This window comes from Ranitomeya variabilis, chromosome 3 (assembly GCF_051348905.1).
Source record: "Ranitomeya variabilis isolate aRanVar5 chromosome 3, aRanVar5.hap1, whole genome shotgun sequence".
In the NCBI taxonomy this organism is placed as follows: Eukaryota; Metazoa; Chordata; class Amphibia; order Anura; family Dendrobatidae; genus Ranitomeya; species Ranitomeya variabilis.
The window spans coordinates 184,590,423-184,617,360 of NC_135234.1; the positions used below are offsets into that span (position 1 = coordinate 184,590,423).

Here is a 26,938-nt window from a genome sequence, read left to right on the forward strand (position 1 = left end):
ACGTGTATGATGATAGAGTTGTTCTAAGGCCAGACCCGGCATGTCTCCCCAAGGTGGTTCTTAAATTCCATAGGAGCCAAGAGATTACTGTGCCCTCCTTTTGTAATAACTCTAAAAATCCTGGAGATCAAAAATCCCATACATTAGATGTGAGGAGGTTCATGTTGGAATATATGTCCATTACCATTCCCTATTTGTAGCCTTTCAGAGTAGCCGAAAGGGGTATGGGGTATCCAAGGCTACAACTGCCAGATGGATCAGGGAGGTCATTAGTTTCTTACACTACGAGTGGTGCTCCAGTTCCTTAAGGCATCAAGGCTCCAGGCTCCACCAGAGCTGTGGCAACCTCCTGGGCAGAAAAGGCAGCAGTATCAGTTGATCAGATCTGTAAGGCCGCCAATTGGTCCTTACCATCTACGTTCTTTAAGCACTACGGACTGAATCTGTCCTCCTCTGCTGACTTGACCTTTGGTAGAAGGGTGCTGCAAGCTGTGGTCCCTCCCTAAGGTGTTTCAATTCTCCAAAAATCTCTCAGGTGTGCTTTCATGGGTGAAGGGAAAACGCCAAGATTACTTTTGCCAGTTTTTCCTGAACCCAGGACCGCACCCGTATATTCTCCCCCATCCTTCTCGACTTATGGGTGTGCACTATAGTTTGGGTGTTTTATATAATGTGGTGTTTGTTATGTGTGTAATTTAACCGGAGGTCCTCTCATGCTCTGTAACACAACTGAAGTGGGGGAGAGGTACCGCCCTTTTATTTCAGTAGGTTTCTTGTCTTGGCTGGGCAGATCCCTCTCTCATGACAGGTGTGCTGTCATGGGTTCTGGAAAAAATGGCTACCGGTAAGTAACCTTGGTGTATTTTATCTATTTACTGCTGTCTAAACTTGGTTTGCATCCTATAGTTTGAAAAATATAATAATTGAAAGTACAGAAAAGAATCATGTTAAAATGTGTTTTTAGGATTTGCAACGAGAGGTTACATTCTTACGAGCACAGTTCGCTGAGAAGAGTGATTCGACTAGCCGAGAGAAGGCAGAACTAGAGAAGAAACTATGTGCTATGGAGTCTGAGAGTAGAGGCCTAAGGGAAGCAATGAAGGAAGCAGCTCAAAACCACTCTGAAGAAATGAAAAAGCAAGAAGAGCGTGTAAGTTCTTGTGTTTTTTTTGTTTTGTTTGTTTTCTGCTTCTGTATTAATTTCAGTCTCAAAGCTATGTTGTGAAAATGATGACTGTATTCTGGGGCAGGTAAAAGGAAGAGAACGCCATATTAATTCCTTGAAGAAGAAATGTCAGAAAGAAGTAGAACAGAATAAAGAAAAGCAGCAGAAAATAGAGACATTGGAGCGATACATGGCCGATCTTCCCACAGCACAGGATCACGAAAAGCAAGTTATACAGGTAAGTTGTCACTCCATGTGCTTTAGAAACTTAAAGGGGTATTCCCATATCCAAGATCCTATCCCAATATGTAGTAGGTGTCATAATAGCGTTTACCTCCAATTCGAAATGTATAGTTATTCTGATTTGCTATGCCTCTTTCCTCATGTGCAGGCATTGCAGGACCTTAGATATCTATGGTTTCGACCACTCATAGGGTATGTGCCCACGTTGCCGAATTTTCCTGATCAAATCCGGATTCCCTTCGCAAGAAATCCGCTCGCGTTTTTATAGCTTATTTTTCGTGTTTTTTGTGTGGATATTAAGCGGTTTTGTTCAATGGTCCAAATACAATTCTATAGTGGCAAAACCGCTGATTTTCCGCAAAATTAATGAACATGCTGCGTTTTTTTTTCTGCTGCGGAAAAAAATGCAGCATGGGCGCAAATTGCAGAATGCATTAAAATAACGGGATGCTTAATGTAAGCGTTTTTGCAGCGTAAAACCGCCGCAAAAACGCTAAAAATCTGCAACGTGAGCACATAGCCTTAGGCTAGTTTCACATTGCGTTAAAGCAGCCCGTTCAACACATGCGTTAAACGGGCTGCGGTTAACGCAAGTTTCGACATGCCATCTTGCTAGCGTAGAAGAGCTAGCAGATGCGCTATCTGCGCTAGCGGTGACGGACCCCGAAACGCAGCCCGCGTCCCAGGGTCCGTCACTCAGTGACGGCACATCGCTAGCGCACACCCATTATTTTAGCTTTAGCTCAAATTTTCTTATGTATAGAGACTATAAATAAGAGAATTGGGCTTGGGGTGACACTGAAATACATCAGAGTTCTGCGCTGTGCTGAGCCATCTTTGGAGTCTGAATAGGAAGGAAAACGGGATGATATGACTAAGACAAGCACCGAGCTTGCCTGATACGAATAGTACTAGTAGTGATGATGCGTTAAACAAAATCCTTCATTTTATTCGCTCTTTTCGTGCTGTATACTGTGTATGGAGTGGACTTGGGAGCTAAGCCCACATTATGCCTGTGATTTTAGCTATATACTGCAAAACTTCTTATTCTTATTTATTTTACAGCAGAGTCGGCTTCATTCTAGGCAAATGTAGACTGTGTTCACATGTCCGGCATCTGCCTTTAACCACATTGCTGTAGTTTTAACAATTTAAATGCCACTAATCTGACGGCAGAATTTAAATTGTGAGTGCCCACCACTCAGTCATCAGCTTCCATAGGTTCCCTCCATCAAGATCGCATTGAAAGAGTGGGTTGCAATGGCAACCAGGAGCCATCTTGCTCCTCCAATAAAGCTTTGTTTCAGGGTGAGCTTCAAAGAACTACTATTACCCTAGTACCATAGTATTGCAGTAAATAGTATGTGCAATCTTTCTCACTTTGAAAATAAAAAAAATAAAGCATATTTGTTATCATCGTGCTCCAAAGTCTGAACAATCAACATATTAAGTTGTTGAAACTATACTAAATTCAGAAAAGATGAAGAAAAAAAAATTGAAACCCAGAATTGTTTTGTTTTTATTTTGTTTGTTTTTTGGGGGGGAGGGGAAGCAGAACTTTATGATCGCTTTTTATTGTAGTTTTTTTTTTTCTATTCATAAAAATGTCAGTTCAGCGCAGGAAAAAAAAACACGCCCTCACACAGCTCCATGGATCGAAAAATAAAGAAAGAAAAGATGTATAAAGCAACCATGAATTGTAGATACAGATGCTTCTCACAAAATTAGAATATCATCAAAGTTAATTTCAGTTCTTCAATACAAAAAGTGAAACTCGCATATTATATAGTCATTACAAACCGAGTGATCAATTTCAAGTGTTTATTTCTGTTAATATTGATGATTATGGTTTACAGCCAATGAAAATCCAAAAGTCATCAGTAAATTAGAATACTTTATAACACCAGCTTGAAAAATTATTTTAAAATCCGAAATGTTGGCCTACTGAAATGTATGTTCAGTAAATGCACTTAATACTTGGTCAGGGCTCCTTTTGCATCAATTACTGCATCAATGCGGCGTGGCATGGAGGCGATCAGCCTGTGGTACTGCTGAGATGTTATGGAAGCCCAGGTGGCTTTGAGAGCTGCTGTCAGCTTCCTCTTGACAATACTCTATAGATTCTCTATTTGGTAAGGTCAGGTGAGTTTGCTGACCAATCAAGCACAGTGATACTGTTTTTAAACCAGGTATTGGTACTTTTGGCAGTGTGGACAGGTGCCAAGTCCTGCTGGAGAATGAAATTTCCATCTCCAAACAGCTTGTCAGCAGAGGGAAGCATGAAGTCCTCTAAAATTTTAATAGACGGCTGCACTGACTTTGGTCTTGATAAAACACAGTGGACCTACACCAGCAGATGACATGGCTCCCCAAACCATCACACTAGACCTCAAGCAGCTTGGATTGTGTGCCTCTCCAGTCTTCCTCCAAACTCTGGGTCCTTGATTTCCAATTGAAATGCAAAATTGACTTTAATCTGAAAACACCTTGGACCACTGCGCAACAATCCAGTTCCTTTTCTCCATGCCCCAGGTAAGACGCTTCTGGCATTATCTAGTGGTCATGAGTGGCTTGACACAAGAAAGGCTACACTTGTAGCCCATGTCCTGGATACCTGTGTGTGTGTGGTGGCTCTTGAAGCAATGACTCCAGCAGCAGTCCACTCTTTGTGAATCTCTACCAAATTCCTGAATGGCCTTTTTTTTTTTTTTTTTTTTTTTTTTTTTTTTTATACAATCCTTTCCAGGCTGCGGTTATCCAAGTTGCTTGTGCACCTTTTTCTACCACACTTTTTTTCCTTCCAATCAACTTCCCATTAATATGCTTGGATACAGCACTCTGTGAACAGCCAGCTTCTTTAGCAATGACCTTTTGTGTCTTACCCTCCTTGTGGGGTGTCAATGACTGCCTTCTGGACATCTGTCAAGTCAGCAGTCTTCCCCATTATTGTGGAGACTACTGAAACAAACTAAGGGACCCTTTTAAGTGCTTAGGAAGCCTTTGCAGTTTTTTTAATTATTCTAATTTACTGAGATAATGACTTTGGGGTTTTCTTTGGCTGTAAGCCATAATCTTCAAAATTAACAGATTTAAACACTTGAAATAGATCACTCTGTAATGACTCTATATAAGGAGTTTCACTTTTTTTTGTAATGAAGAGCTGAAATTATATAAAGTTATCACCTGTACTACAAATCCTTGACCGTGTAAAAAAGTCATTTCAACTATTTTCAGTTTTTATTTTTTGGGAGTGGAGTTTTTTATAGGCTTAATCCCTCCAAAATAGAAGTTATTCCTTATCCAAAGGATCATTCCACACCCCAAAAAAACTAATCCCACGAACCTACAGCAATCCTAACATCAGCTCTGGAAACCTGAGAAGTCGATTCTGCAGCCCTGCCTCTAATAGACTGATGGTTCACATTCGCGACATCTGCAACATTAATTGACTACTAGACTGCTGGAAATAGCTGAGAGGTGGACTCAACAGTCCCGTAGTTATAGAGCAGATTGTAGGTTTAGGATGGGCTCTGCACCATTCATGACAGGACTGCAAAGCCCTGTTCTCAGGCTAACAGAGCTCCAGTCTTGGGCTTGCTGGCAGTTCATAAATGTTTTGTAGGGGTGAGGGAATAGCTCCCGAGTTGTAATTTTGAATGACCACATTCATTTCATCATGACATCACAATATTACTTTCCCTTCACCCATAACGGCACATCTGAGAGAGGGATCCACCCCGCAAGAACAGGAAACCTACAGAAATAAAAAGGGTGGTTACTCTCTCTCCCCACATCCGTTTGTTTCCTCTCTTTGATGGGAACTTTGTGCTGATATACAGCAGTGAAGATGGAAGAAAGAGCTTACCCAGCCCTGTCCTGGTGTCCGGAAGAGCAGGCTGCGTGTCTTTGGCGCTGGCCATCAGGTACTTTTTTTTTTTTTTAACTCGATTTTATTGAAGGATTCCACAAAATAAGGTAACAAACATATGATATTGCGGCATATCATCAAAATAATCCACATCTCAAAATTAAACTGACATAGATATGACAGAATACCTTCAATAATAAAATATATAAACAAACAAATAAAACATAACATTCAATAAAATACATTTTCCAAGCACTGCACTTCCTAATCAACGGGTCTCCAATGAATGGTATATCAAATCAGATTATAATAGATATTGTTATTACTAATCCCACATAGATCGTCACGTTCTCAATCTCGAATAAATATAAACATCAGGGGGGACAATATCGCGAGATTGAGGAGGCCATAGTGCCGGGAGCCAGGTGCGTTAGTGGCGAGTTGCACCACTTTTCCCAAATCTACTGAAATTTTTGGGGACTTCTCTGTTTCTGTATAGTACATTTTCATAAGGAATTACATCATTCACAAGTTTCTTCCAGTGATTAATCTAAGGAGTTTCCCCCCATCCATCTCAGAACTATCGCTTTCCTAGCCATAAATAGAGTTTCTCTAAGAAATAGTCTATCATGGTGGTTCCACATCTCCTCATCTACAGCCCCGAGAATACACAATTCTGGTCTACATTCGATCGGTATCCCCAGTATCTGCTCGTGTGTCTACAACCTCAGACCAATATCGCCGTATATTCCTGCAGTTCCAAATGAGGTGCCAGAAGTTAGCCACGGAGTCCATCCATGTGTATAAAAGACAGCTCTCAATGTAAAATCCCTGGCTGCTCCGCGCACCGAACAGAGTGCCCCCATATACCAGCACGCTGCGCTCCTGAAATACTCTGCTGATGTCACCCTGCTCCCTCCACCATATGTCTCCCAGAATCCTTGCTGCCTGCCATCCTCTGACTGTCTACTTGTCAGTATAACTTTGCAGTCACTAACAAAATGGCTGCTCAACGTGTTCCTAAATCTCATCCGCTCTTATCCCTTAGCAAACACCCAGAAGGGGAGGAGAGGAGACATCACACACGTCAGCAGACTCCGCCCATAATTACTGCAGTGCAGTAATGTGATCTAGTTGTACACTAGATTTTTGTCCAATTTCAGTAGCTGCTCCCCCTAGTGTTTAAGTGTTAATGCCAAACCTTTTAAAATTATTTTTCATATTTTACTAAATTCTAAACAAATGATATTTTTTAAGAAAATGTAAACATTAATTCTTTTTTTCAATTGCTGTAAAAAAAAAATTTTTTGATGCCACCTTCCCTTTAACCCCCTTCTGCCATTGGACGTACTATTCCGTCCATGTGGGGTGGGCCCTACTTCCCAAGGACGGAATAGTACGTCCAGTGCGATCAGCTGCGCTCACGGGGGGGAGCGCGGCCGGGTGTTAGCTGACTATCGCAGCTGACATCCGGCACTATGTGCCAGGAGCGGTCACGGACCGCCCCGGCACATTAACCCCCGGCACACTGCGATCAAAAATAAAAAAATAAAAGTACACATATTTAGTATCGCCGCGTCCGTAACGACCTGACCTATAAAACTGTCCCACTAGTTAACCCCTTCAGTGAACGCTAAGGGAAAAAGAGGCAAAAAAACGCTTCATTATCATACCGCCGAACAAAAAGTGGAATAACATGCGATCAAAAAGACGGAAATAAATACCCATGGTACCGCTGAAAACGTCATCTTGTCCTGCAAAAAACGAGCCTCCATACAGCATCATCAGTGAAAAAATAAAAGTTATAGTCCTCAGAATAAAGCGATGCAAAAATAATTATTTATTCTATAAAATAGTTTTTATCGTATAAAAGCGCCAAAACATAAAAAATGATATAAATGAGGTATCGCTGTAATCGTACTGACCCGAAAAATAAAAGTGCTTTATCCACTTTACCAAACGCAGAACGGTATAATCGCCCATCCCCCCCCCCAAAGAAATTCATGAATAGCTGGTTTTTGGTCATTCTGCCTCACAAAAATTGGAATAAAAAGCGATCAAAAAATGTCACGTGCCCGAAAATGTTACCAATAAAAACGTCAACTCGTCCCGCAAAAAACAAGACCTCACATGACTCTGTGGACCAAAATATGGAAAAATTATAGCACTCAAAATGTGGTAACGCACAAAAACATTTTTTGCAATAAAAAGCATCTTTTAACGTGTGACGGCTGCCAATCATAAAAATCCGCTAGAAAACCCGCTATAAATAGTAAATCAAACCTCCCCTTCATCACCCCCTTAGTTACGGAAAATTTAAAAAAAAATTTCCATTTTCCCATTAGGGTTAGGGCTAGGGTTAGAACTTGGGTTAGGGCTAGGGTTAGGGTTAGGGTTGGGGCTAAAGTTAGGGTTAGGGTTTGGATTACATTTACAGTTGGGAATAGGGTTGGGATTAGGGTTAGTGGTGTGTCAGGGCTAGGGGTGTGGTTAGGGTTACAGTTGAGATTAGGGTTAGGGGTGTGTTTTGGATTAGGGTTTCAGTTATAATTGGGGGGTTTCCACTGTTTAGGCACATCAGGGGCTCTCCAAATGCGACATTGCGTCCGATCTCAATTCCAGCCAATTCTGCGTTGAAAAAGTAAAACAGTGCTCCTTCCCTTCCGAGCTCTCCCGTGCGCCCAAACGGTGGTTTCCCCCCACATATGGGGTATCTGCGTACTCAGGACAAATTGGACAACAACTTTTGGGGTCCAATTTCTCCTGCAACCCTTGGGAAAATACAAAACTGGGGGCTAAAAAATAATTTTTGTGGGGAAAAAAATAATTTTTATTTTCACTGCTCTGCGTTATAAACTGTAGTGAAACACTTGGGGGTTCAAAGCTCTCACTACACATCTAGATGAGTTCCTTAGGGGGTCTACTTTCCAAAATGGTGTGACTTGTGGGGGGTTTCATTGTTTAGTCACATTAGGGGCTCTCCAAACGCAACATGGTGTCCCATCTCAATTTCAGTCAATTTTACATTGAAAAGTCAAATGGCGCTCCTTCGCTTCCGAACTCTGCCATGCGCCCAAACAGTGGTTTATCCCCACATATGGGTTATCGGCGTACTCAGGACAAATTGTACAACAACTTTTGGGGTCCATTTTCTCCTGTTACCCTTTGTAAAATAGAACAAATTGGAGCTGAAGTAAATTTTTTGTGTAAAAAAGTTAAATGTTCATTTTTATTTAAACATTCCAAAAATTCCTGTGAAACACCTGAAGGGTTAATAAACTTCTTGAATGTGGTTTTGAGCACCTTGAGGGGTGCAGTTTTTAGAATGGTGTCACACTTGGGTATTTTCCATCATATAGACCACTCAAAATGACTTCAAATGAGATGTGGTCCTTAAAAAAAAAAAAAAAAAATGGTGTTGTAAAAATGAGAAATTGCTGGTCAACTTTTAACCCTTATAACTCCCTAACAAAAAAAAAATGTTGGTTCCAAAATTGTGCTGATTTAAAGTAGATATGTGGGAAATGTTACTTATTAAGTATTTTGTGAGACATATATCTGTGATTTAATTGTATAAAAATTCAAAGTTGGAAAATTGCAACATTTTCAAAATTTTTGCCAAATTTCCGTTTTTTTTCACAAATAAACGCAGGTAATATCAAAGAGATGTTACCACTATAATGAAGTACAATATGTCACAAGAAAACAGTGTCAGAATTACCAGGATCCGTTGAAGCTTTCCAGAGTTATAACCTCATAAATGGACAGTGGTCAGAATTGTAAAAATTGGCCCGGTCATTAACGTGCAAACCACCCTTGGGGGTAAAGGGGTTCAAACAAATTCTTTTTTTTTTTTTTTTTAAAGCAAAGTTTGGAAATTTCTTTCACCCCTTAGACATCTTTGGTGTCTAGGAACTCGTAATGACCTGGAGAATCATAATGGCAGTTCAGCTTTAGCATTTAGTGAACCTAGCAAAAAAGCAAAACAAAAAACTAGTGTGGGATTGCACGCTTTTTGCAATTTCACCACACTTGGACTTTTTTTTTCCCTTTGTAGTACACGACATGGTAAAACCAAAAAAAAATAAGCCCTCACATGGCCATATTGAAAAATAAAAAAGTTATGGCACTGGGAAGGAGGGGAGCGAAAAGCGAGAACGCAAAACCGAAAAAAGCTCTGGGGATTTATGGGGGCCCCAGGATGGATATATGGGGGGTGGGGACAGGATGGATATATATGAGGGGGCCAGGATGGACATATGTGGGAGGGGCAGGACAAGGAACCAGGCTATATATATGATACAGCCAGGATGTAGGTATGTATGTATGTATGTGTAGATAGAGATAGATAGATAGATATAGATAGATATATTTATTATACAGTACAGACCAAAAGTTTGGACACGTCTTATTTAAACATTTTTCTGTATTTTCATGACTATGAAAATTGTACATTCACACTGAAGGCATCAAAACTATGAATTAACACATGTGGAATTATATACTTAACAACAAAGTGTGAAACAACTGAAAATGTCTTATATTCTAGGTTCTTCAAAGTAGCCACTTTTTGCTTTGACTGCTTTGCACACTGTTGGCATTCTCTTTATGAGCTTCAAGAAGTAGTCACTGGGAATGGTCTTCCAACAATCTTGAAAGAGTTCCCAGAGATGCTTAGCACTTGTTGGCCCTTTTGCCTTCACTCTGTGGTCCAGCTCACCCCAAACCATCTTGATTGGGTTCAGGTCTGGTGACTGTGGAGACCAGGTCTTCTGGCGTAGCAACCCATCACTCTCCTCCTTGGTCAAATAGCCCTTACACAGCCTTGAGGTGTGTTTGGGGTCATTGTCCTGTTGAAAAATAAATGATGGTCCAACTAAACGCAAACCGGATGGAATAGCATGCCGCTACAAGATGCTGTGGTTCAGTATGCCTTCAATTTTGAATAAATCCCCAACAGTGTCACCAGCAAAGCACCTCCACACCATCACACCTCCTCCTTCATGTTTCACGGTGGGAACCAGGCATGCAGAGTCCATCCGTTCACCTTTTCTGTGTCGCACAAAGACACGGTGGTTGGATCTCAAATTTGGACTCCTAAGACCAAAGCACAGATTTCCACTGGTCTAATGTCCATTCCTTGTGTTCTTTAGCCCAAACAAGTCTCTTCTGCTTGTTGCCTGTCTTTAGCAGTGGTTTCCTAGCCGCTATTTTACCATGAAGGCCTACTGCACAAAGTCTCTTCTCAACAGTTGTTGTAGAGATGTGTCTGCTGCTAGAACTCTGTGGCATTGACCTGGTCTCTAATCTGAACTGCTGTTAACCTGCGATTTCTGAGGCTGGTGACTCGGATAAACTTATCCTCAGAAGCAGAGGTGACTCTTGGTCTTTCCTTCCTGGGGCGGTCCTCATGTGAGCCAGTTTCTTTGTAGCGCTTGATGGTTTTTGCCACTGCACTGGGGGACACTTTCAAAGTTTTCACAATTTTTCGGACTGACTATCCTTCATTTCTTAAAGTAATGATGGCCACTCGTTTTTCATTACTTAGCTGCTTTTTTCTTGCCATAATACAAATTCTAACAGTCTATTCAGTAGGACTATCAGCTGTGTATCCACCAGACTTCTGCACAACACAACTGATGGTCCCAACCCCATTTATAAGGCAAGAAATCCGACTTATTAAACCTGACGGCACACCTGTGAAGTGAAAACCATTCCCGGTGACTACCTCTTGAAGCTCATCAAGAGAATGCCAAGAGTGTGCAAAGCGGTCATCAAATCAAAAGGTGGCTACTTTGAATAACCTAGAATATAAGACATAATTTCAGTTGTTTCACACTTCTTTAAGTATATAATTCCACATGTGTTAATTCCTAATTTTGATGCCTTCAGTGTGAATGTACAATTTTCATAGTCACGAAAATACTGAAAAATCTTTAAATGAGATGTGTCCAAACTTTTGGTCTGTACTGTGTATGTTTGTGTGTATGTATGTGTGTGTGTATATGTATATATGTGTGTATATGTATGTGTGTGTATATATATATATATATATATATATATATATATATATATATATATATACATACATACATACATACATACATACATACATACATACATACATACATACATACATACATACATACATACATACATACAGTGGGTACGGAAAGTATTCTTCAGACCCCTTTACGTTTATCACGCTTTTGAATTTACCAAATGGCTGCAATGAAGCAGTGAAATTTTAAAGGGGTCTGAATACTTTCCGTGCCCACTGTATAAAAAGAATAGTACATGGAAATGCATGTTTGTATTAAATACTTTGTATAAAGAAATCTTTGACTAGTGTCATATCAGATGTCCTAAACATCCTTTTGTGAATTCATCTTTCTCTTGTAGGTAAAAGAACTTCAAGAGCAGAAGCTCGTCCTCCAGGAACAAGTGAGAGAGATGGAAAAAAAGCTAGGTGAATTGAGAGCAAACTACAGGGAAAGCAAGGCCCAGCTTACAGCTCAAAAGTTAAAGGAAGAGGAGCATGTAAAGACAATAGAAGGGTACCAAACTGGAAGAAAATGTAGGCGAATTCATGTTACTTTTGATATGGTTAGATTAATGTAGTATTTATTTATTTTTTTTAGCTTCCAAAGGGAAATACAGAAGTTTGAAATGACAGACTGGAAAGAGGAAGAAAGACGTCTGACAGAAGAGGCAAATAAATTACGTCAAGAATTAGAATCTTCACATAAAGAGCGAGATTCTTTAGAAAATGTAGGTCACAATATGGATTCTTGATGTGTCCAGTCTACACCCACGCTCACACTTGGTTTACTTTCAGGTGATAGAAAGCTACAAGAAGAAAATAGAACAGATGTCCAGTAGAATGAAAGTAAGTGAAGTCTCCAGGCTACAATAAATAACTGAGGGACTCGTCACCTCTGAAGTAATCTGGAAGTCATTGGACACAATGACACAGCTTCTAAAACTTCTTCATTTTAAACCAAAAGCTGTTAGTACCATTAACCTCTCATTTACACATTTTATCTGAATTCAAGCAATTTCATACAGTAGGAATACGGATGCACCTATACACATTGACCACTGGTAATTTAGTCTATAGATTGATTCCTTACTATTGTGGTCGGCGCTTATAGCAATGCTGTAATTCAGCTACATAGTGGTGATCTGTGCATCACCTCTATGTAGCAGAGGCGATCGAGTGGTGGATGCTTCTAGCTTCCCACGGAGACTATTGAAACATGCCAAAATTTAAAAAAAGTGTTTAAAATGATAAAAAAAACAGTTTAAATCGCCCCAATCAAAACAAAAAAAATCAAACCTACACATATTTGGTATCGCCCCCGTTCAGAATTGCCCGATCTATGAATAATAAAAAAAAGATTAACCTGATCGCTAAACGGCTTAACAAGGGGAAAAAAAAATCAAAACCCCAGAATTTGCTTTTTTTTTGGTCACCGCAACATTGCATTAAAATGCAATAATGGGCGATCAAAAGAACGTATCTGCACAAAAGTGGTCTCATTAAAAATGTCAGCTCGGCACACAAAAAATAAGCCCAACCCCAGACCACAAAAACTGGAGACGCTACAGGTCTTGAAAAACTGCGCATTTTTCTTTTTTTTTTTTTTTTTCTAGCAAAGTTTGGAAATTTTTTTCACCACTTGGATAAAAAAAAGAATCTAGACATGTTTGGTGTCTATGAACTCGTAATGACCTGGTGAATTATAATGGCAGGTCAGTTTTAGCATTTAGTGAACCTAGCAAAAAAGCCAAACAAGAAACAAGTGTGGGATTGCACTTTTTTGCAATTTCATCGCACTTGGAATGTTTTTCCCATTTTCTAGTACACGACATGGTAAAACCAATGGTGTCATTCAAAAGTACAACTCGTCCCGCAAAAAATAAGCCCTCACATGGCCATATTGAGGAAAAAATAAAAGTTATTGATCTGGAAAGGGGAGCGAAAAATGAAAAGAGCTCCAGGGGTAAAAAGGACTCTTATCAGTACAGAATGACTGCTCAAACCAAGTACACGTGCTCTGTGCATTATGGTGTGGCCAAACATTTAAGTGCGCCTTCCCATCTGCTGGTTTTTGCTCAATCCCACACACAATATTTTCCTATTCTTTGACAGCTGTGGCTTCATAGAGCCCCAGAAGGGTGGAGATAAATGTAAAATGGCTTATCTAATGTATGGTTTAATTCAAAAGTCCATACCTTTTTAGTGAGCAGGGTGGCCTGTGCTTTTCCTGCACGTTGGTTAGCGCCTTACACTGTGCAGACAGTGCGCTCTGTGCCGGCTCATCACTTCTAACTAGTAAGGGAGGGAGCAGACTCAGTGGACAAAGAAGAATATTGCACTGTAAGAAGTGTTCATACTGAGCATACGTAAGAATTGACCAAGCACATGCTCAGTAGAGCAAGACTAGCTCAGCTCCTTATACTGACGTCATTGATGACTCTTCGTTTCAGGGTGGTAGTGAAGGCAGCCTCTTCCCCTGATGACATTTCCTTTGAGCCTTCTACCATGTGCTGGCAATTCTCAAATGAAGCTTCATCAAAACAGACAAGGGTAAAAAAAGAAATAGCCGTTGGAGGCAAGAGTAGGGTATTTTTAACCAAATTAGAAATAGTATTATACTATTACAATGGAGACATTTAAGGTGGAAATCCATGTTAGACCACCCGTTTTAATTACAATGACTAGATTTTCTATTTTAGTTGTTGGAGAAAGATCTGCTTGAATTTCAGGTCTGTCGTAGCTTTATATGTGATTTTTGGGTCTCTCGCAAACACAGATATATACATCGATCTGTACATGTCTCTACAATGAGTCTATGGATTGTGTTATACCACTTTAGGATTTAGAGGCGCAGGCCTGTCATGAAGCGACTACAGGACAAGCTTTAAAGGAGGAGTCTCTGGAAAAAGAAGCTGCCCTACAAGAGCTGAAAGTGGTTGCTAAGGATGTAAGTCACCAATGTGCATATGGATATTACACCTGTCCTGTGTGAGTATCTGCTACAGCTTTAAAACATGAACCATTCCTTTGTTTCAGTTGGCCTCACAAAACCAGGACCTTGTGGAGTGCAATCTCACAATGCAAGAACAAGTTCGCCTTGCCTCACTAAGGGCACAGCCATCAAATGTGGAGGGCAGTCATCTCTTCACATTATATAAAGAAATGGATCGCTGCCAGAAGGATTTGAGATCTATATGCTGTTTACTGAGCCAAAGAGTACAGGGTGTAGACCCTAACCTGTCCTTATTACTAGGAGTAAACTGTGAGTCTGCCGGCCTTTATTTTATCATATTTTTTTTTCTCCTTATAACCATTGTGCTGAGCCAGTTATATCCAAAAAGTATAAATTCTCCTTGCGGAGATCGACATGCAAAACATGCCGAGATGAGGAGACTTAAAGCCGCAATGCTCCTCTGTTTAATATGCTAATTATGCAAATTGTCTCTTCAGAGAGGAAGAGAGCTAGAAATCTAGTGCCACCTATTGGAAGGTAGCAATCCTACAAGTCAATTTTAACCCTTTAACGAGCCTTGTCACATGACTTAGGATAATAGCCAAACCAGAATCTCAATTTGCAGACACTGTGTTTCGAGGTACTGCCCCCTCGTCAGTGCAAAGCGGAGATCTGGTTTGGCTGTGTGAGAGGCGTCAGACCGTTATCCAAAAAGTATTGTTTCTCCTTACGGAGATTGACATGCTAAGCATTCCGAGATGAGGAGCCAGTTGTACTGACTGTATTTGATGTCTGCCTTTTATAGTGGAATATATCCTACTTAGGGTTTCTGTAATATATGGGGCTTTAGGAAGTTTTCAGATTCTCCCAACACACAATAATGTACGGTAATTGTGGCAAAAATAATTTTTACAATTGGGTTCCATTAAAAATCTTGCGTCGTTTGCCTTCTAAAACTAACTTGTTGCACTGTCTATTGCTGGCTGCAAAATTTGTTAACTATGAAACAGTTAGCCTGCTATGATGGTCAGATGAGGATTTTCTGAGCCACTCTCGGGTGATTTATGACCACAGACTGGATTTCAAGTTGACTCTGGCATTTTACAGGCTCTTTGGTTCCCTGCAAACTGCAAAATTCATAACAAAACCCATTTGGAAAAAGTAATTTTTAGCACCAATTACATACATTTAAGTATTTAAAAAAATGCCTCAAAGATAGGACAACCCCCCCCCCCCCCTTTTTGTTTTTTATAGCAATAATCAAGGCAAAACAATGAATGGCATCTTCTTTTGGGTATGGCTGTATGATGATCGGGTGTCCGTTTTCATGCGTCTAATCTGCAATACCAAGAACAGATGCAGGCATGGATCAGCTTAGGCACCTGGATGATAAAATAAAGGCACTGTAACATTCCTTGTTCTTCTGATAGTGGGGGTCGGCACCATTGATTGCACATTGATCTCTTGTCCTATTACCCCTTTAACCCCTTAACGACCGCCGATACGCCTTTTAACGGCGGTCGTTAAGGGTACTTAAATCACAGCGCCGTTAATTAACGGCGATGTGGAAAAAGTGTATAGCTCCCCCCAGAGTCAGGGGTCTCGGCTGCCGGGGGTAGACGAGACCCCAGAGAACATGATTCGGGTCGTTTTTTACCGACCCCCGGGTTGCGATCGTCGGTAATTAACAGTTTACCTTTGAATGCACAAAAAATATAAAGCACAATCTGCCATTTAATTTCTCTCTCCTCTGATGTGATCGCACATCAGAGGAGAGAGAAATATGGTCTCCGATCGCCCCCGATACTTACCAGTGTCTCCCGGTGTCCATGGGTCCTTTCGCTTCCTCCCCCCATGGGCGCCGCCATCTTTTACCGGAAAAAAAATGGCGGGCGCATGCTTCCGCCAAGATCTGCCGGCCGATACTCGTCAGATCTCGGGCTCTCGGCTGCCGGGGGTAGCAGAGACCCCAAAGAACAAAATGTCTTATGTTTTGCGACCGCCGCTACTAACAGTGTAGCGGCGTCCGCAAAAAACCCCCAAAAAAACTCAGATGTGCCATGTAATTTCTCTCTCCTCTGATGTGATCGCACATCAAAGAGAGAAATGGAGTCCCCGATTCCCCCCCTATACTTACCAGTGTCTCCCGGTGCTCCTCGGCCCTCCTGCTTCCTCCTGTGGGTGCCACCTTCTTTATCAGGGAAAAAATGGCGGGTGCAGTGCGCCCGCCGAGATCTGCCCGGCAACAATAGGAAGAATTTTCCTATTGGTTCATTTTGGTCACTGTGATGAACCCTATCACAGTGATCAAAACAATAAAAAAAATAGTAAATAATTCCCCCCTTATCACCCCCTTAGTTAGGGGAAAAATAATAAAACAAAGAAAATGTATTTATTTCCATTTTCCCGTTAGGGTTGGGGCTAAAATTAGGGTTGGGGTTAAAATTAGGGGTAGGATTAGGGCTAGGGTTGGGGCTAAAATTAGGGTTAGGATAAGGCTTCTTTTACACTTACCGTGGTTTTGCGTCCCATTTTTGCAGTCCCAATAGATTTCTATGGGGCCGCAATAATTCTATGAAGCGCCGTATGGGCCGTATTTACGGCTGTGAAAAAATATCGAGTCTGCTCATATTTTTCACGGCCAACGGACACTGCCCCCATTGTAATTCAATGGGGCCGCAAAAACAACGGATGGTTGTTTTTGCAGAGCACCGTGACTTTTTTTTTCCCAATACTTTTGCTATTGTATTGCAAACCCGAAAAACGGCAATCCGCAAGTTTTTTGCTGTCCGTTATTGCTGCAGACCGTGAAAATTGCGGCAATACAGCCCACAAAAGGACCCGCAATAACGGGCTGCAAAAAACTAGGTAAGGCTATGTTCACACGTTGCGGTTTTTGCTGCGGATCCGCATCAGTTTTCCATGCAGGGTACAGTACAATGTTACCCTATGGAAAACAAAAAACCGCTGTGCCCACTTCCTTTTTTCGGCAGGAAAATCCACGTGGATTTTCTGCGGAAAAAAAGAAGTACCATGTCAATTCTTTCTGCGGATTCCGCAGCGGTTTTCCACCTGCACCAATAGGAAAGTGCAGTTGGAAAACCGCAGTGGAATCCGCAGTAGAATCTGCAACGTGCGAACAAGCCCTAAGTGTAAAAGAAGCCTTTGGTTTGGGATTAGGGTTAGGCTTGGGGTTAGGCTTAGGTTTTCGGATTAGGTTTGGGATTAGGGTTATGGGTGTGTTGGGATGAGGGTTAGGGTTAGAGGTGTATTGGGATTAGGGTTGTGAGTAGGATTAGGGTTAGGGGTGTGTTGGGGTTAGTGTTGTGAGTAGGATTTTGATTAGGGTTGGGATTAGGGTTAGGGGTGTGTTGGAGTTAGAATAGGGGGTTTCCACTGTTTAGGTACATCAGGGGCTCTCCAAACGCGACATGGCTCCACCATTGATTCCAGCCAATTTTGCGTTCAAAAAGTCAAATGGTGCTCCCTCCCTTCTGAGCTCTGCCATGCACCCAAACAGTGGTTTACCCCCACACAGCGTACTCAGGGCAAATTAAACAACAACTTTTGTTGTCCAGTTTCTCCTGCTACCCTTGGGGGAAAAAAAAAAAAAAAAAATTGGGAGCTAAAAAAATATTTTTGTGGTTTAACCCCTTAAGCCCCGAGGGTGGTTTGCACGTTAATGACCAGGCCAATTTTTACAATTCTGACCACTGTCCCTTTATGAGGTTATAACTCTGGAACGCTTCAACGGATCTTGGCGATTCTGACATTGTTTTCTCGTGACATATTGTACTTCATGTTAGTGGTAAAATTTGTTCGATATAACTTGCGTTTATTTGTGAAAAAAACGAATATTTGGCGAAAATTTGGAAAATTTCGCAATTTTCCAACTTTGAATTTTTATGCCCTTAAATCACAGACATATGTCACACAAAATACTTAATAAATAACATTTTCCACATGTCTACTTTACATCAGCACAATTTTGGAACCAAAATTTTTTTTTGTGACGGAGTTATAAGGGTTAAAAGTTGACCAGCAATTTCTCATTTTTACAACACCATTTTTTTTTAGGGACCACATCTCATTTGAAGTCATTTTGACGGGTCTATATGATAGAAAATACCCAAGTGTGACACCATTCTAAAAACTGCACCCCTCAAGGTACTCAAAACCACTTTCAAGAAGTTTATTAACCCTTCAGGTGTTTCACAGGAATTTTTGGAATGTTTAAATAAAAATGAACATTTAACTTTTTTTCACACAAAATTTATTTCAGCTCCAATTTGTTTTATTTTACCAAGGGTAACAGGAGACAATAGACCCCAAAAGTTGTTGTACAATTTGTCCTGAGTACGCTGATACCCCATATGTGGGGGTAAACCACAGTTTGGGCGCATGGCAGAGCTTGGAAGCAAAGGAGCGCCATTTGACTTTTCAATGCAAAATTGACTGGAATTGAGATGGGACGCCATGTTGCATTTGGAGAGCCCCTGATGTGCCTAAACATTGAAACCCCTAACAAGTGACACCATTTTGGAAAGTAGACCCCCTAAGGAACTTATCTAGATGTGTGGTGAGCACTTTGACCCAACAAGTGCTTTACAGAAGTTTATAATGCAAAGCCGTAAAAATAAAAAATCATATTTTTTCACAAAAATGATCTTTTCACCCCCAATTTTTTATTTTCCCAAGGGTGAGAGAAGAAATTGGACCCCAAAAATTGTTGTGCAATTTGTCCTGAGTACGCTGATACCCCATATGTGGGTGTAAACCATTGTTTGGGCGCAGGGCAGAGCTCGGAAGGGAAGGAGCGCCATTTGACTTTTCAATGCAAAATTGACTGGAATTGAGATGGGACGCCATGTTGCATTTAGAGAGCCCTTGATGTGCCTAAACATTGAAACCCCTAACAAGTGACACCATTTTGGAAAGTAGACCCCCTAAGGAACTTATCTAGATGTGTGGTGAGCACTTTGACCCAACAAGTGCTTTACAGAAGTTTATAATGCAGAGCCGTAAAAATAAAAAATCATATTTTTTCACAAAAATGATCTTTTCACCCCCAATTTTTTATTTTCCCAAGGGTAAGAGAAGAAATTGGACCCCAAAAATTGTTGTGCAATTTGTCCTGAGTACACTGATACCCCATATGTGGGTGTAAACCATTGTTTGGGCGCAGGGCAGAGCTCAGAAGGGAAGGAGCGCCATTTGACTTTTCAATGCAAAATTGACTGGAATTGAGATGGGACGCCATGTTGCGTTTGGAGAGTCCCTAATGTGCCTAAACATTGAAACCCCCCACAAGTGACACCATTTTGGAAAGTAGACCCCTTAAGGAACTTATCTAGATGTGTGTTGAGCACTTTGACCCAACAAGTGCTTCACAGAAGTTTATAATGCAGAGCCGTAAAATAAAAAATCATATTTTTTCACAAAAATGATCTTTTCACCCCCATTTTTTTATTTCCCCAAGGGTAAGAGAAGAAATTAGACCACAAAAGTTGTTGTACAATTTGTCCTGAGTACGCTGATACCCAATATGTGGGTGTAAACCATTGTTTGGGTGCATAGCAGAGCTCAGAAGGGAAGAAGCGCTATTTTACTTTTAAATGCAAAATTGACTGGAATTAAGATGGGATGCCATGTTGCGTTTGGAGAGCCCCTGATGTGCCTAAACATTAAACCCCCCCACAAGTGACACCATTTTGGAAAGTAGACCCCCTAAGGAACTTATCTAGATGTGTTTTGAGAGCTTTGAACCCCCAAGTGTTTCACTACAGTTTATAACGCAGAGCCGTGAAAATAAAAATATTTTTTTTTTTCACAAAAATGATTTTTTAGCCCCCAAGTTTTGTATTTTCACAAGGGTATCAGGATAAATTGGACCCCAAAAGTTGTTGTCCAATTTGTCTGGAGTACGCTGATACCCCATTTGTGGGGGGGAACCACTGTTTGGGCGCATGACAGAGCTCGGAAGGGAAGGAGCGCCATTTGGAATGCAGACTTAAATGGATTGGTCTGCAGGCATCACGTTGCATTTGCAGAGCCCCTGATGTACCCAAACAGTACAAACCCCCCACAAGTGACCCCATATTGGAAACTAGACCCCCCAAGGAACTTATCTAGATGTGTTGTGAGAACTTTGAACCCCCAAGTGTTTCACTACAGTTTATAACGCAGAGCCGTGAAAATATTATTTATTTTTTTTTTCACAAAAATGAAATTTAGCCCCCAGTTTTGTATTTTCACAAGGGTATCAGGATAAATTGGACCCTAAAAGTTGTTGTCCAATTTGTCCTGAGTACGCTGATACCCCCTATGTGGGGGGGAACCACTGTTTGGGCGCATGACAGAGCTCGGAAGGGAAGGAGCGCCATTTGGAATGCAGACTTAAATGGATTGGTCTGCAGGCGTCACGTTGCATTTGCAGAGCCCCTGATGTACCCAAACAGTACAAACCCCCCACAAGTGACCCCATATTGGAAAGTAGACCTCCCAAGGAACTTATCTAGATGTGTTGTGAGAACTTTGAACCCCCAAGTGTTTCACTACAGTTTACAACGCAGAGCCGTGAAAATAAAACATATTTTTTTTCCCACAAAAATGATTTTTAGCCCCCCAAATTTTTATTTTCCCAAGGATAACAAGAGAACTTGGACCCCAGAAGTTGTTGTTCAATTTGTCCCTAGTACGCTGATACCCCATATGTTGGGGTAAACCCCTTTTTGGACGCACGGGAGAGCTCGGAAGGGAAGGAGCACTGTTTTACTTTTTCAACGCAGAATTGGCTGGAATTGAGATTGGACGCCATGTCGCGTTTGGAGAGCCCCTGATGTGCCTGAACAGTGGAAGCTCCCCAATTCTACCTGAAACCCTACCCCTAACCTCACCCCTAACCGTTTACTGAACATTTTCTGACAGTCATAAGTGCCACGTATATAAGTGCCACGTATTTAAGTGCCACGTATTTAAGTGCCACGTATTTCAGTGCCACGTATTTCAGTGCCACGTATTTCAGTGCCACGATATTTCAGTGCCACGTATTTCAGTGCCACGTATTTCAGTGCCACGTATTTCAGGCACTGAAAAATACGTGGCACGTAAATACTTCAGTGCCACGATATTTCAGTGCCACGATATTTCAGTGCCACGAATTTCAGTGCCACGAATTTCAGTGCCACGTATTTCAGGCACTGAAAAATACGTGGCACGTAAATACGTGGCACGTAAATACGTGGCACGTAAATACGTGGCACGTAAATACGTGGCACGTAAATACGTGGCACGTAAATACGTGGCACGTAAATACGTGGCACTGAAATACGTGGCACTGAAATACGTGGCACTGAAATACGTGGCACTGAAATACGTGGCACTGAAATACGTGGCACTGAAATACGTGGCACTGAAATACGTGGCACTGAAATACGTGGCACTGAAATACGTGGCACTTATATACGTGGCCACTGAAATATCGTGGCACTTATATACGTATATACGTATAGAAACGTATATTTCAGTGCCACGTATTTCAGTGCCACGTATTTCAGGTTAGGGGTAGGGTTAGGGGTAGGGTTAGGGTTTTTTGTTTTTTTCTTGTTTTCTTGTGTTTTTCTATAAAAACGCATGCGTTTTACCGCGTTTACATGCATTTTTTCACACATGCGTTTTTTTTAAAAAACGCATGCAGATAAAAACGCAAGTGTGAAACCAGACTAAAAGACGCTTTTTATAGCAAAAAAGTTTTTGCGTCTCCACATTTTGAGACCTATAATTTTTCCACATTTTGGTCCACAGAGTCATGTGAGGTCTTGTTTTTTGCGGGACGAGTTGACGTTTTTATTGGTAACATTTTCGGACACGTGACCGTTTTTGATCGCTTTTTATTCCGATTTTTGTGAGGCAGAAAGACCAAAAACCAGCTATTCATGAATTTCTTTTGGGGGAGGCGTTTATACCGTTCCGCGTTTGGTAAAATTGATAAAGCAGTTTTATTCTTCGGGTCAGTACGATTACAGCGATACCTCATTTATATCATTTTTTTATGTTTTGACGCTTTTATACGATAAAAACTATTTTATAGAAAAAATAATTATTTTGGCATCGCTTTATTCTGAGGACTATAACTTTTTAATTTTTTTGCTGATGATGCTGTATGGCGGCTCGTTTTTTGCGGGACAAGATGACGTTTTCAGTGGTACCATGGTTATTTATATCCGTCTTTTTGATCGCGTGTTATTCCACTTTTTGTTCGGCGGTATGGTAATAAAGCGTTGTTTTTTGCCTCGTTTTTTTTTTTTTTTTCTTACGGTGTTTACTGAAGGCGTTAACTAGTGGGCCAGTTTTATAGGTTGGGTCGTTACGGACGCGGCGATACTAAATATGTGTACTTTTATTGTTTTTGTTTGTTTTTTTTAGATAAAGAAATGTATTTATGGGAATAATATTTTTTTTTTTATTACTATTTATTTAGGAATTTTTTTTTTTTTTTTTTTACACATGTGGAAATTTTTTTTTTTACTTTTTTACTTTGTCCCAGGGGGGGACATCACAGATCGCAGATCTGATAGTGTGCACAGCACTCTATCAGATCCGCGATCATACTTTCATCGGAGCAGGCTGCAGCTTTCATCTGCAGCCTGCTCCGACCCGGAAGTGCTCCCTGCAGGACCCGGATACAGCCCCTCGGCCATTTTGGATCCGGGGCCTGCAGGGAGAAGACGTTCGGTACGAGGTGAGTACATCACCTTGTACCGATCGTCTCAGGGAAGCCCGCAGGGAGCCCCCTCCCTGCGCGATGCTTCCCTGTACCGCCGGTACACCGCGATCATGTTTGATCGCGGTGTGCCGGGGGTTAATGTGCCGGGGGCGGTCCGTGACCGCTCCTGGCACATAGTGCTGGATGTCAGCTGCGATATGCAGCCGACACCCGGCCGCGATCGGCCGCGCTCCCCCCGTGAGCGCGGCCGATCGCGTATGACGTACTATCCCGTCACCGGGAATTAAGGCCCACCCCACCTCGACGGGATAGTACGTCATACGGGCTTAAGGGGTTAAAAAAAAAAAAAAAAAAAAAAAATGTTCACGGCTCTGCATTATAAACTTCTGTGAAGCACTTGGGGGTTCAAAGTGCTCACCACACATCTAGATAAGCTCCTTGGGAGGGTCTAGTTCACAAAATGGGACTTGTGGGGGGGTTGCTACTGTTTAGGCACATCAGGGGCTCTGCAAACACAACATGATGCCCGCAAACCAATCCATCAAAGTCTGCATTCCAAAACAGCGCTCCTTCCCTTCACCACAACCTTCATGGTCCAATTTCTCCTATTACCCTTGTGAAAGTAAAAATTTGGGGGTGAAAAGATCATTTTTGTGGAAAAATATGATTTTTTTTTTTTTTATTTTCACGGCTCTACGTTATAAACTTCTGTGAAGCACTTGGGGGTTCAAAGTGCTCACACATCTAGATAAGCTCCTTGGGGGTCTATTTTCCAAAATGGGGTCACTTGTGTTTTTTTTTTTTTACTGTTCAGGTACAAACGCAACATGACGCCCGCAGACCATTCCATCAGTCTGCATTTTACAACGTCACTACTGCCCTTTCAAGCCCCGCTGTGTGCCCAAACAGGTGGTCCCCCACAAATGGGGTATTGACGTATTCAGGACAAACTGGACAACAACTTTTGGGGTCCAATTTCTCCGGTTACCCTTGTGAGAGTAAAAAAATTGCGAGCTAAAAAATCATTTTTGAGGGAAAAAAAAGATTTTTTTATTTTCACGGCTCTACGTTATAAACTTCTGTGAAGCACTTGGGGGTTCAAAGTGCTCACCACACATCTAGATAAGATCCTTAAGGGGTCTAGTTTCCATAATGGTCACTTGTAGGGGGTTTCCACTGTTTAGGCACATCAGGGGCTTTCTAAACACAACATGGCGTCCGATCTCAATTCCAGCCAATTCTGCATTGAAAAAGTCAAACGGCGCTCCTTCTCTTCCAAGCCCTGCCGTGTGCCCAAACAGTGGTTTACCCCCACATATAGGGTATTGGCGTATTCAGGAGAAATGGCACAACATTTTGTGGTTGTTTCTCTTTTTACACTTGTGAAAATATAAAAATTGGTTCTGAAGTAAAATGTTTGTTTAAAAAAAAAAACATTGCTTCAGTTCCTGTGTAAAGTGAAGCACGTAAAGGGTTAATAAACTTCTTGAATGTGGTTTTGAGCACCTTGAGGGGTGCACTTTTTAGAATGGTTTCACTTTTGGTTATTTTCTGTCACCCCTCAAAGTGACTTTAAATGTGACTTTAAAAAAAAAAGGGGGTTTGTAAAATTTTCTTGTAAAAATGAGACATCGCTGGACAACTTCTAACCCTTATGGCTTCCTAACATAAAAAATTTTTTTCCAAAATTGTGCTGATGTAAAGTAGACATGTGGGAAATGTTATTTATTAACTATTTTGTGTGACATATCTCTCTGTTTTAAGGGCATAAAAATTCAAAGTTTGAATATTGCAAAATATAAAAAAAAATTTGACAGATTTCCCTTTTTTTCATAAATAAACGCAAGTATATACTCCAGTATAAGCCGAGATTTTCAGCCCATTTTATTAGGCTAAAAGTGCCCCTCTCAGCTTATACTCGTCATTGTCCCAGGTGGTCGGCAGTAATGAATATGGACACGACTCCACTCCATAGGCATGGAGTGCATATTCATTACATTAATGAGCGGTACCATGTGACCGCTGATCACAGGAACAAGCTGCCGGCGCGCCCCGGAGACCCTCAGAGAAGCAGGGACTTGCAGAGACCGCGCCGGGAGGGTGAGTATGACGAGGGAAGGTGAGCCATGCGATATTCACCTGTCTCCGTTCCACCGCCGGGCTCTGTCTTCCGTGTCCTTTGGCTGTGACATGCAGGTCAGAGGGTGCAATGACGTGTTTAATGCACTCCCTCTGCCTGAACAGTCACTTCAGAGAGCCGGTGGAACGGGGGCAGGTGAATATCGCAAGTGCCGGGGGCCTGAGCCATCGGCGACTTCGGCTCCTGGCCCCCATAGCTCGCAAGTGTCCCCGCCTGCTCAGGACACCGTCACCTGGTGCCCAGCGACGAGAGGTGAGTCTGTTTTTTTTTGTTTTGTTTTTTAATCGCAGCAGCATGCGGGGCATATTATTCTATGGAGCAGCTTATGGGGCCTTCATTAACCTTTTATTCAGTATTATATGGGGCATATGTTAATATCATCGGCCACAGCTGGAGACCTCGATCTGCCACCGACTGACAGCGGCAATCTGCTGCCGCTGTCAATCTTTCCTGCCCCCCCCCCCCCCCCCCCCATACTCACCAAGTCCCAGTGTCCCTCCATCTTCTCCTATGGGCATCGCCATCTTCCAAAATGTGCATGTGCAGTGCGCCCGCCGAATCTGCCGGCAGATTCATTCCAGGTACATTTTGATCACTTCACCGCTAGATTTCTAAAACTTATTATGGACAAAACAGAATTCATCATCTTTCCCCCCCCCATCTCACTCAACCCCCTCCCCCCCCCAATGGACCTATCCATTAAAGTAAATGGCTGCTCTCTATCCCTAGTCCCACAAGCTACACTTCCTGCCGACTTCAACTCAAAAATATTTCCTGGATCTGCACATTCCTCAACCAACAATCTCCAAAAACACTAATGCATTCCCTCATCATCACCCGCCTTGACTACTGCAATCTCCTGCTCTGTGGCCTCCCCTCACACACCTCCAATCTATTCTAAATTCTGCTGCCCGACTAATCCACCTGTCCCCCGCTATTTCCCAGCCTCTCACCACTTTCAATTCCTGCACTGGCTCCCATTACCCAGAGACTCCAGTTCAAAACCCTAACCATGACATGCAAAGCCATCCACAACCTGTGTCCTCCATACATGTGACCTCATCTCCCGGTACTTGCCTGCACGCAACCTCCAATCCTCACAAGATCTCCTTCTCTACTCCCTTATCTCCTCTTCCCACAATGGCATACAAGATTTCTCCCGCGCATCCCCCCTACTCTGGAACTCTCTACCACAACATATCAGACTCTAAATAAAAAAACAAAACAATATAAGTACACCTATTTAGTATCGCCACGTCTAACGACCCGACCTATACAAACCAGCAAACAGATATTTGAAGCTGCTGGTGCCTCTGGAGTCCCTCGAACCTCAAGGTGTAGGATCCTTCAAAGGCTTGCTGAGGTGAGTAAACTTACTATTTGGCCACCCCTAAACAGTGTTCACAAGCAGAAACGGTTGCAGTGGGCCCAGACATACATGAAGACTGATTTTCAAACAGTCTGTTACGGCTAGTGGAGCGCACCAAATAATTAGAAAGATAGTGTAAGGTGCGTTCGCAGCCCGGGTTCCACCGTGCAGAGATGGAACCTGCTGCTAAGTAATGACGGACTATATGGCAGTGTAATATGGATTCACACACAGGTTAACTTCACCCAGTATGAAGAAAGCGAACCCTGTTGCGTCACAGGACCGCGGTACCGCACAAAGAGCGCAAGCAAGGAGTCACAGAACTCTACCCTAAGACTCGGGATAGAGTACAACTAGACCTCTTGCGCTCGACACCGCAACTGGGGTGTCAGAGTAACAGAAATAATAATTAAGATGCACGTGAGTGCGTGC

The 26,938-nt window shown here is 41.9% G+C and overlaps 1 protein-coding gene across 6 annotated transcripts in view; it reads left to right on the plus strand.

Annotated features, from left to right (window-relative positions):
- The window catches only part of CEP85 (centrosomal protein 85), a 108,241-nt gene that overhangs the window by 68,252 nt on the left and 13,051 nt on the right, over nt 1-26,938 (plus strand). For all 6 annotated transcript variants that reach the window (XM_077294920.1, XM_077294922.1, XM_077294921.1 and 3 more), the window contains exons 7-13: nt 965-1,150; nt 1,251-1,403; nt 11,679-11,833; nt 11,918-12,047; nt 12,115-12,165; nt 14,159-14,266; nt 14,356-14,581. In XM_077294920.1, the coding sequence (XP_077151035.1) occupies nt 965-1,150; nt 1,251-1,403; nt 11,679-11,833; nt 11,918-12,047; nt 12,115-12,165; nt 14,159-14,266; nt 14,356-14,581 (1,009 nt within the window). The remainder of the gene's footprint in view (nt 1-964; nt 1,151-1,250; nt 1,404-11,678; nt 11,834-11,917; nt 12,048-12,114; nt 12,166-14,158; nt 14,267-14,355; nt 14,582-26,938) is intronic.